We start from the raw sequence: 11,763 nt of genomic DNA, 5'->3' as shown, positions 1-11,763 counted from the left end.
GCTTTTTGATGTATCAAATCACTTATGTCATTGCAATAAAATGCAAATTAATTACTATAAAAATTCATACAATGTTGATTTATCTGGATTTTTTAGACTTCCGTTCTCACAGATTGAAGTGTACCTATGTTAAGAATTAGCAGACCTTACATGCTTTGTAAGTTTAGGAAACCTGCAAAAATCCGGATGTTTCAAATACTTTCTTCACTGATATACTAGACGGTGTCAGAGAAAGGCCCAAAAAATTGTCAAGACTCCAGTCACCCAAGTCATAGACTGTTATCTCTGCTACCACAGGGCAAGTGGTAACGCAGCGACGGCTCCTTAACAGATTCTACCCCAAGCCATAAGATGCTGAACAATTAATCAAATGGCCACCCGGACTATCTACATTGACACCCCCCTTATTTTTACACTGCTGCTACTCACTGTTATTTATAGTGGGGGGTACAGTGCTGCAGGTTCGGTCAAAAGTTTTAGAACACCTACTCATTCAAGGGTTTTTCTTTATTTGTACTATTTTTCCACATTGTAGAATAATAGTGAAGACATCAAAACTATGAAATAACACATATGGAATCATGTAGTACCAAAAGTTTTAAACAATCAAAATATATTTTATATTTGAGATTCTCAAATAGCCACCCTTTGTCTTGATGACAGCTTTGCACTCTTGGCATTCTCTCAACCAGTTTCACCTGGAATGCTTTTCCAACAGTCTTGAAGGCGATCCCACGTATGCTGAGCTTGTTGTCTGCTTTTCCTTCACTCTGCGGTCCGACTCATCCTAAACCATCTCAATTTGGTTGAGTCGGGGGATTGTGGAGGCCAGGTCATCTGATGCAGCACTCCATCACTGTCCTTCTTGGTAAAATAGCCCTTACACAGCTTGGAGGTGTGTTGGGTCATTGTCTTGTTGAAAAACAAATGATAGTCCCATAAGCCCAACCAGATGGGATGGCGTATCGCTGCAGAATGCTGTGGTAGCCATGCTGGTTAGGTGTGCCTTGAATTCTAAATAAATCACAGACAGTGTCACCAGCAAGCACCCCCACACCATAACCCCTCCTCCTCCTGCTTTACGGTAGGAAATACACATGCGGAGATCATCCGTTCACCCACACGCGTCTCACAAAGACACGGTGGTTGGAACTAAAAATCTCCAATTTAGACTCCAGACCAAAGGACAAATTTCCACCGGTCTAATGTCCATTGCTCGTGTTTCTGGGTCCAAGCAAGTCTCTTCTTCTTATTGGTGTCCTTTAGTAGTGTTTCTTTGCAGCAATTCACCATGAGGTCTGTCTCCTCTAAACAGTTGATGTTTCTGTACTTGCTTCTCGTCTCCCAGCGTCTGTCCTCACAGAATCACATTGTCTCCTCTGAAAGTTGATGTTGAGATGTGTCTGTTACTGGAACTCTGTGAAGCATTTATTTGGGCTGCAATCTGAGGCTAGTAACTCAAATGAACTTATCCTCTGCAGCAGAGGTAACTCTGGGTCTTCCATTCCTGTGGCGGTCCTCATGAGAGCCAGTTTCATCATAGCGCTTGATGGTTTTTGCAACTGCACTTGAAGTAACTTTCAAAYTWTTTYAAATGTTCCATATTGACTGACCTTCATGTCTTAAAGTAATTTCTCTTTGCTTATTTGAGCTGTTCTTGCCATAATATGGACTTGGTCTTTTACCATATAGGGCTATCTTCGGTATACCCCTTACCTTGTCACAACACAACTGATTGGCTCAAACACATTAAGGAAATAAATTCCATAAATGAATTTTTAAGAAGGCACACCTGTTAATTGAAATGCATACCAGGTGCCTCATGAATCTGGTTGAGAGAATGCCAAGAGTGTGCACAGCTGTTATCAAGGCAAAGGGTGGCTATTTGAAGAATCTCAAATATATTTGGATTTGTTTAACACTTTTTTGGTTACTACATGATAGCATATGTGTTATTTCATAGTTTTGATSTCTTCACTATTATTCTACAATGTAGAAAATAGTAAAAAATTAAGAAAAACCCTTGAATGAGTAGGTGTTCTAAAACTTTTGACCGACTAACCTGTACCCCAGCACATTGACTCGGTACCGTTACCCCCTGTATATAGCCTAGTTATTATTTTTTACTTTAGTTTATTTTGTAAACGTTCTTAACTATATTTTCTTAACTGCATTGTTGGTTAAGGACTTGTAAGTAAGAATTTCACGGTAATGTCTACACCTGCTGTACTCGGCGCATTTGACAAATAAAATTTGATTTAACCTTATTAGGATATAATTTGAACACTAACTCTCCACTAACAGGGTTCTGAGTGATGTGAATATAGTTTTAAGCAGTTTTTGTACCCAGTTCCAGCTTACAGGCTAGTTTAATTCAACCTGTTACTGACAAACTACACTGGACAAGTCCAAACTGTCTCACTGACACAACTGAAGAGCTGAGAGGTAAGAGATTGCTCTGCCATATTCTGTAATATGGAAACCGAGTGGGAGAATGATATGGATTTTCTTTAATGATTAATTAAGCTATTCTAATTGTGATCGACTTCCTAAGTTCCCAACCTTGATATTGGGACACTATAACACTGGTCTGTGGCTATCAATAAATGTGCATTGGCCTTGATGTCATCTCAGCAAAATCCAKMGACGCCACYACAGTGGTTATGTCATTCACCTACGTGCTAACCTAACCTGCGTTGTTGATAGACGCTTCCTTGACAAAACACATTCAAAAGTTAAAAACCCTAACAAAATAACAGGTAAATCAATTTTTCATAATATTTTAGATACTACATATTGTAATGTTGCGGGTAAATATAGCATGTGTTGTCACTGGAATGTCTTGTTGCGTAGTTAAAGCTAGGTAAAGAATTTGTTACCTGTCTCCACATAAATGAATGGGATATTTGCTAACGATAGCTAATGCTAGCTAGCTCGCTACAAACACTGGCTTTTTGTAAATCCTTCAATTAATGTCAGCAAGCGAGCGTCTAATGGCAACTATTTTGTCATTGGAGGCTAAATTAAATGGTAATACTAGTAGGTAACTAGTAGAAGATAGCTACAGTAAAGCTATCCTAGCAGTTCAGACTCGCATAAGTACAAATAGTTAAAAATATATAGTTTGTAAGGTTTCAAAATAACAACATTTGTCTATCTATTACATATATATATATATATATATTAGCAATTTTTGTAAATCTGTAGCGCTAGCTGCTTTCGGGACGCTTGCTCATTGTTTTCACCTTTCACCTAGATTCCAAAGCGGAAACATGCTCAAATAAAATATTTGGATAATACTGTTCTATTGTATCACGAGATATTGTGGTTTCCACTAGATAGTCAATTTTGATCTGGCTGTGCTATCGTACAAAAATAGTTTTTGTTGTTGATTTTATCTTAATTTAAGATTAGGGTTAGCAGTATGTTTAAGGTTAGGATTATGTGTAAAATCACATTTAAGAAGATAAATTGTAGAAATAGGCGGGGTTTATGACTTTGTGGCTGTGATAACTAGTGACGACCCAATGTTTTCGCGRTTGTAATAACAAGTGAAAGCAATTTTGGATACCAAAAGTTGCAAGGTCCTATTCTCATCAGTGTGGTAGCAAGGTGCATTTAGTATTATAACACATTTTGCGTATATAACTAGKTTATTTGAAATCAAAACAATTTCAATGAAAGTGCATTTTTAAAACATCTAAGTTCCATTTATGGTGAAATATGCCTAGATAATACAAAACATTAAAACAATAATTCTAAATAAATTCTAAATAAAAGTAAAAAAACAAGTAATACAGGTCTACATGTGTCCTGACCTGTAACCTTATTAACCTTTGGAATATTTATGTTGACTTGGAACCCAGAGTGTACTGTCCTGGTGCGTGTCTTGGCATAAAAACTCTTTAGTCTTCAGAACATCAGATAAACCTAATGATGTGTCTTAGTTTCCATGGCTGTGACTGTGAAGCACACTGTCACTTGCTTGGCTGTATTTTTTCCTCATGTTTTATTAGGCCATTTATAAGAAGGTGACGTAAGGTATAATAAACCAATGCAGCAATAATCACCCATTGAAACTTTAAACCCTTCCATAAACTCCTTCTTATTCCCCTGCTTCTTCAGACACCCCTTCTGTTCTGGAGAAGCAGCTCATCCGGAGGTCCTGGTTCGAGGATGTGGACGACCACTATAGCACGATGCACCCTGCCGAGCATGCGCAAGCGAAGCTCCGTCTTGGCCTGCCATGCCTTGAGGGCTGAGGGTAGGCCTAGATGGGCAGTTGCCACAGCTGCCACCTCTCCATCTCCTTCTCTTCAACTGATCTGGAAGCAGCTCCGTGGGTATGGGACCCAGGCACCCACCCCGCTCCCCTCCACTGCTCTGGGGAACAGCCCTGGGGTGAGGCAGGTCCGTGCCCTGGAGCAGGAAAGGCAACTGGAGGTGGAGTGGGAGGACAGCAGGCAGAGCCTGTACCCGTACACATGGCTGAGGGACAACTGTCAATGCCCGCTGTGTACCCTGCAGTCAGCCCATGCGCGCAGCCTGCTGCTCTCCCAACTGGACATCCACACTGGGGTCGACCGTGTCCAAGTCACTGACAACAACAAGGTAACAGATCTTGGATCAACTTATCTTTCCCCAATTCTAAATGTAACCATAAGGAGGAAAATGTAAAACTTACCTTATATCAGTGTCAATCTAATGGCACTCATTTTACTCCACTTATGTTAATTTTGTACAGAACAAAAATATAAACACAACATGCAACAATTTCTAAGATTTACAGTTCATATAAGGAAATCAGTCAATTGAAATACATGTATTAGGCCATAATCTATGGATTTTACATGACTGGGAATACAGATATGCATCTGTTGGTTACAGATACCTAAAAAAATAAAGTAGGGGTGTGGATCAGAAAACCAGTCAGTATCTGGCCACCATTTGCCTCATGCAGCGCTACACATCTCCTTAACATAGAGTTGATTTAGGCTGTTGATTGTGGCCTGTGGAATGTTGTCCCACTCCTCTTCAATGGCTGTGCTGAAAACCACTGTCATAACACGTCGATCCAGAGCATTCCAAACATGCTAAATGGGTGACATGTCTGTTGAGTATGCAGGCCATGGAAGAACTGGGACATTTTCAGCTTCCAGGAATTGTGTACAGATCCTTGCGACATGGGGCAGTGCATTATCATGCTGAAACGAGGTGATGGCGGTAGATGAATGGCACAACAATGGGCCTCAGGGTCTTGTCACGGTATCTCTGTGCATTCAAATTGCCATCGATAAAATGCAATTGGGTTCAATGTCCGTAACTTATCCCTGCCCATACCATAACCCCACCGCCACCATGGGGCACATGGTTCACAACGRTGACATCAGCAAACCGCTCGCCCACATGGCGCCATACACCTTGTCTGCGTATGAGATGCCGGTTAGACATACTGCCAAATTCTCGAAAATGACATTGGAGGTGGCTTATGATAGAGAAATGAACATTCAATTKTCTGGCAACAGCTCTGGTGGACATTCCTGCAGTCAGCATGCCAATTGCACGTTCCCTCAACTTGATACATCTGTGACATTGTGTTGTGTGACAAAACTGCACATTTTAGAGTGTCCTTTTATGGTCCCCAGCACAAGGTGCACCTGTGTAATGATCATGCTATTTAATCAGCTTCTTGATATGCCACACCTGTCAGGTGGACGTTCTTGAAATGCCACACCTGTCAGGTGGATGGATTATCTTGGCAAAGGAGAAATGCTCACTAACAGGCATGTAAATAAATTTGTGTACAACATTTGAGAGAAATGCGTTTTTTGTGCACATGAAAAATTTTGGGGCACTTTTTATTGCAGTTCATGAAAAGTGGGACCAAAACTTTACCTGTTGCGTTTATATTTTTGTTCAGTGTAGATGGCAATATTGTTGCTAGTGTAAAGGATTTCACGCTGCTTACCAGTTGCCGCAACACGAGAAGCTAGCTATTCACTGGCGCAAGTGGGGACACTTTAGGCTGAGYAGCAAGTTTCACACATCCACATGTGCTACATTCACTCCTCAAACTTACTCAACACCGACAGAGCTGAGCGCAACTGTAGATCAGAGTCACTAGGCACCACTGAGTCACTAGGAATCACTGTAAAGGACATTACGCTGCTTGCTTAGCGAGTACCACTTCCTCGGCCCATACCTGGTGCGAACTCGGGACCTCTGCCTTGCTAGCACACGTGARCGCCTTCTTAAAGCGTCTTACCAGTCGGCACCACACAAAAAGCCAGCTATTCGCTGGCGCAAATGGGGACACTTCAGGCTGAGGAGCAAGTTTCACACATCCCCATGTGCTACACTAGTGTGAGCTGCATTTAAGGAAGGTTTGGGATTCTCATGCAAACCCTTAACCATCCTCTGTGGTTGTCCTCAGGTGTCCATAGTGTGGCCGGACCAGCACACCAGCGAGTTTGACCCAGAATGGCTGAGGAAACGGTGCTTCTCTCCTGCTGCCAGACAAGCCCTACAAGAGGAGCTCTTCCTCAACAGTAAGACTATTACGCCTAGGACTGCTATATGGTAATTTCCGTACTGTTGCTGAAAGTAGATATTCTGGAATAAATCAGGATAAATCCTTTGTTTATTTAATTATTGATTGTGATCCAATCCCAAACTGGTAGGGCCTATATAGTTTCATAGCTGTTAGTTTGGGTTGAGCATGTGTCTCTGTCTATTGAAATTCACTGCTACAGTACAGTACATGCATACACACACACATTGCCAATTCAGTCATGCTGACAGTGTCCGTTCCAGTCTAGTCTAGCAGTAGCTGACTCCTGCGTAACTCTGAAGACCCATGAGATAAAGGATTTTCGTTCTTGAAAATATCCCTGAAGAGTTTCTCTGAAAAAGAAAATAAGGGTCTGTGCCCTCATACAGTACTTAAAGCAAGAATCCTGCAAATTCCAATGTTACTTTTTGATTGGCATTTTCTTTGTGCAATACAAACTGAATTTTCATATGCTACAGGCCACAAGTAATTTAGAAAACCATTATTGATATTAAGGATTTTTACTGTATATCAGTATATGCTTTTTACAAGTGATCTAAATGGTCAGATGGTTAGCTAAGGGTTGAGCACACACATATTCAAGATTAACAGTCTAACATCCAAGATAACATTTCTGTAATATCTGTTGCATATCCAATAGGTTTCATGCACCCCCCCCCCACCCCCCCACCCCCACACACACACACACACAAACACACAGTTATAAACTAAGTTTAATCTCATTGACCTTATTAACATTGCTGATAATCTGTTATCTCTAAAACTGAGCAGGATGAATCTAATCACATGCCATAAAAAAAACGTAAATACACTTCAATGCACCCTGAGTGTACAAAACATTAGAAACACCTTGCTATTATTGAGTTGTACCCACCTTTGCCTGCAGAACAGGCTCACTTCGTCAGGGCATGGACTCTACAAGATGTCGAAAGCATTCCATGGGGATGCTGACCCATGTGGACTCCAATGGTTCCCACAGTTGTGTCAAGTTGGCTGGATGTCCTTTGGGTGGTGGGCCATTCTTGAGACACACGGGAAACTGTTGAGCGTGAAAAACCCAGCAGCACTGCAGTTCTTGACACACTCAAACCGGTGCGCCTGGCACCTACTACCATACCCTGTTCAAAGGCACTTAAATATTTTGTGTTGTCCATTCACCCTTTGAGTGGCACACATAGACAATCCATGTTTTAATTGTCTCAAGGCTTAAAAATCCTTCTTTAAACTGTCTCCTCCCCTTCATCTACATTGATTGAAGTGGATGTAACAAGTGACATCAATAAGGGATCATAGCTTTCACCTGGATTCACCTGGTCAGTCTATGTAAAAAAAAAAAAAGCCATGTACAAGGCAGTAGTAAAAGTGAAATGAAAGCTGTTGCTGCATTTCAAATGAGGAGAGACTATGGTATGTCCACACGTGGTCCTGAAGGACCCACAGGTTTGAGTGGCTCCTGCTTTGTCTCCACTCGAGTGATTTAAAGGCAGTGTGTCGATAGCAACCCGCCCCTTCTCCCCTCTCTCCTTTAGTACAAGTGTAAGAGGTCCCCTTCCACACACACTTACACGCACACTTTGTCAGTGCAGGGTTTCTGTTCTTCCACTGTTGCTAGCTCAACACCAGGAGTGCTCCTACCAGACAGAGATTAGCTCATGTTCTGTCTGGCTCTGTGCGTTTTCTTTTTCTCTCTTTCTCTCACGCACACACGCACGCACGCACGCGCACACACACACACACACACCAGCCCCCTTGTCTCTGGGTTTAATTATATCCTCCTGAGGTCTGGTCTGAAATTCCTCCTGCCGAAAAACCATGGAAAAGTTTACATTTTTAGATGGATGGATGGTGAAATAATGTTCACATGTGGAAGTTTTGTTACTCAAGTTCAGTTCACATCCCTACCTAGCTACCTATAGCTCTTTCTCTTTCCACTCACATATATGGGCCTAGTTTTGAACATCTGTATGTTTTCCTAGAAGACGGGTAAGATTGTGAAAGTGTAGCACCCGCTGGAGACGCCGAGGTCAATATGATAATATGAGGTGTTTCTCAGACTGAATCACAACTCACTTGTTTTTTGTCCTTTAGTGTCAGTAGGAATTAGGAGTTTCCCCCTAACCATTTACTTAAATAAAACATATTTATCTTTAATTTATTTAGACAGCATAGAAATGAGATTCGACAGTATAGAAGCTGGATTTGAACCCCCGCTGTTGGAGGCACATGTAGTCCGGAGGCGGCTGTGTTGACCATTAGACCAACCTCCGGGTCCACGTGCCCCAATCATTTCCAAGGATATGGTGTTCCCCAGACACGGCTGCTTCTGTCAAAGTGTGCAGCCTGTCAATCTCTAGCCCAGAGGATGTCGCTTTCACACGTAGACCAGACTACATCGCTGAGGTATGCAGCGGCTGTATGTGAAATAGCTTAATAACCTGAGACCTTCGGCATGGGGTAAAGTCTGTGTGCAGTCCTGTTCAACTCCCCTCTTCTGCCTCTGCCATATGGAATACTGATTATAGGGAGGCTTAGTGGAAGTGGATGCTTAGAGACACCATTTTTAAGCCAAACTCAACTCTCTCTGCAACTGAGGGGACCTTGTTCTGACCAGTCTTGGATTCAAATAGTATGCTATTTGGCATTTTTTTTGCCTGCCTGGAGTGCCAGGCGAGTGGGGTTTGCACTTTTGAGACTATTCCATTGGTTGTARTATGCAATGCAAGCTCAGTCGAGCACAGCATTAGTATTTTAATTATTTCAAGTAATATTTTAAACCCAGGTCTGGTTCTGACCTCACTCAATCATCRAGGCTAGAGCTTGAAGCCATAGTGTGTGTATAGTATACAAACAAACACTCAAAGACTTGTTTTGTGCACAGGGAGATTGGAATGTTTATCTTACCGAGGGCCTTAGCAACCGCAAGTTGTTTTGCCTTCTTATTCCTAAGGCATTCTAGGAATGGTACCATAGTCATTTTCGGTTTCCGAAACCCTTGTCTTGGAGATGTGGCTTTGGGGGCTGTGGATCTGATTCAATCATTTTATGGATCTGTTTCAATCACCCCTCCATGGGAAATACTGGATCGCGCTCTTATATTGAAGTACAGTGGTAAGAGAAAGTATGTGAACCCTTTGGAATTACCTGGATTTCTGCATAAATTGGTCGTGAGTCAAAACAGACAGTCTGCTTAAGCTAATAACACACAAACAAAAATGTTTTCATGTCTTTATTGAACACACCGTGTAAACATTGTGAACTCTTGGACTTAATAACTGGTTGACCCTCCTTTGGCAGCAACAACCTCAACCAAACGTTTTCTGTAGTTGCGGATCAGACCTGCACAACGGTCAGGAGGAATTTTGGACCATTCCTCTTTACAAAACTGTTTCAGTTCAGCAATATTCTTGGGATGTCTGGTGTGAACCGCTCTCTTGGACTCCAGGTTAGCTGATTCCTGACTCCAATTAGCTTTTGGCGAAGTCATTAGCCTAGGGGTTCATATACTTTTTCCAACCTACACCGTGAATATTTAAATGATGTATTCAATATAGACAAGAAAAATCCAATCATTTGTGTGTTATTAATTGAAGCAGACTATGTTTGTCTATTGTTGTGACTGAAAATATGATCTAATCTTCATCTATGACCAATTTATGCAAAAGTCTAGGTGTAATTCCAAAGGGGTTCACATACTTTTTCCTCTTGCCAGTGCGAATTACCCTTTTAGGTTCTAGATAGCATCTTTTATTTTGAGAGTGTAGTAGTCATTACCTTCTGRATGTTTATCAAATGTTCCAACTTGCCGCCTCCTGTGAACAGTAATAAAGCCTGTAAACTGGCACTATTGTGTCCTTAAGGTCTCTTTGAATGCTTGAGGAGGATAAGGAGTATCCTCGGTGAGTGACGTGGTGTTTTCTCACTTTCTGGCTAGTGTACTTTGAGCCTTTTACCTACCGTGAGGTGACGAAGCAGTGTTGGCTGGCTTACCCAACAGGCCACAGTTTTTTCTCACAGATCTTCCTCTGGACTCTTCTCCACCYACTGCTGCCAGTAAATGTGTCAACACCTTTACTCACTGTCTGCTTGGTCACTACTAGAGGTCGACCGATTAATCGAAATGGCCGATTATTAGGGCCGATTTCAAGTTTTCTTAACAATCGGTAATCGGCATTTTTGGACACCGATCATGGCCGATTACATTGCACTCCACGAGGAGACTGCGTGGCAGGCTGATTACCTGTTATGCGAGTGCAGCAAGGAGCCAAGGTAAGGTGCTAGCTAGCATTAAACAAATTTTATAAAAAAACAATCAATCTTAACATAATCACTAGTTAACTACACATGGTTGATGATATTACTAGTTTATCTAGCTTGTCCTGCGTTGCATATAATCGATGCGGTGCCTGTTAATTTATCAGCATTTAATCATTATTCATAGCCTACTTCGCCAAACGTTATTTAACAAGGTCATTCGTAAAAAAAGTACTGTCGTTGCACCAATGTGTACCTAACCATAAACATCAACGCCTTCTTAAAATCAATACACAAGTATATATTTTTAAACCTGCATATTTAGTTAATATTGCCTGCTAACATGAATTTCTTTAACTAGGGAAATTCTGTCACATTCTCTTGCGTTCTGTGCAACAGAGCTATATGGCAACAGTTTGGGCCGCCTGGCTCGTTGCGAACTAATTTGCCAGAATTTTACGTAATTATGACATAACATTGAAGGTTGTGCAATGTAACAGAATATTTAGACTTATGGATGCCACCGTTAGATAAAATACGGACGGTTCCGTATTTCACTGAAAGAATAAACTTTTGTTTTCGAAATGATAGTTTCCGGATTTGACCATATTAATGACATAATGACAAGGCTCGTATTTCTGTGTGTTATTATGTTATAGTTAAGTCTATGATTTTATATTTGATAGAGCAGTCTGACTGAGCGGTGGTAGGCAGCAGCAGGCTCGTAACATTCATTCAAACAGCACTTTCGTGCGTTGCCAGCAGCTCTTCCCTGTGCTTAAGCATTGAGCTGTTTATGACTTCAAGTCTATCAACTCCCGAGATTAGGCTGGTGTAACCGATGTGAAATGGCTAGGTAGTTAGCGGGGTGCGCGCTAATAGCATTTCAATTGGTGACTTCACTCGTTCTAAGACCTTGAAGTAGTTGTTCCCTTGCCTCT

The 11,763-nt window shown here is 41.5% G+C and overlaps 1 protein-coding gene across 1 annotated transcript in view; it reads left to right on the top strand.

The window, feature by feature from the left end:
* The first annotated feature begins 2,667 nt into the window (after positions 1-2,667).
* The window catches only part of LOC111974271 (gamma-butyrobetaine dioxygenase), a 27,190-nt gene continuing 18,094 nt past the window's right edge, over positions 2,668-11,763 (top strand). The window contains exons 1-3 of the mRNA XM_024001944.2: positions 2,668-2,759; positions 4,126-4,611; positions 6,434-6,548. Of these exons, the coding sequence (XP_023857712.1) occupies positions 4,177-4,611; positions 6,434-6,548 (550 nt within the window). The 5' untranslated portion in view covers positions 2,668-2,759; positions 4,126-4,176. The remainder of the gene's footprint in view (positions 2,760-4,125; positions 4,612-6,433; positions 6,549-11,763) is intronic.

The sequence above is a fragment of the Salvelinus sp. IW2-2015 genome, linkage group LG15 (genome assembly GCF_002910315.2).
Source record: "Salvelinus sp. IW2-2015 linkage group LG15, ASM291031v2, whole genome shotgun sequence".
NCBI lineage: Eukaryota > Metazoa > Chordata > Actinopteri > Salmoniformes > Salmonidae > Salvelinus > Salvelinus sp. IW2-2015.
The sequence above is the reverse complement of the archived record's forward strand: the minus strand, read 5'-3'. Positions and strand labels throughout refer to the sequence as shown.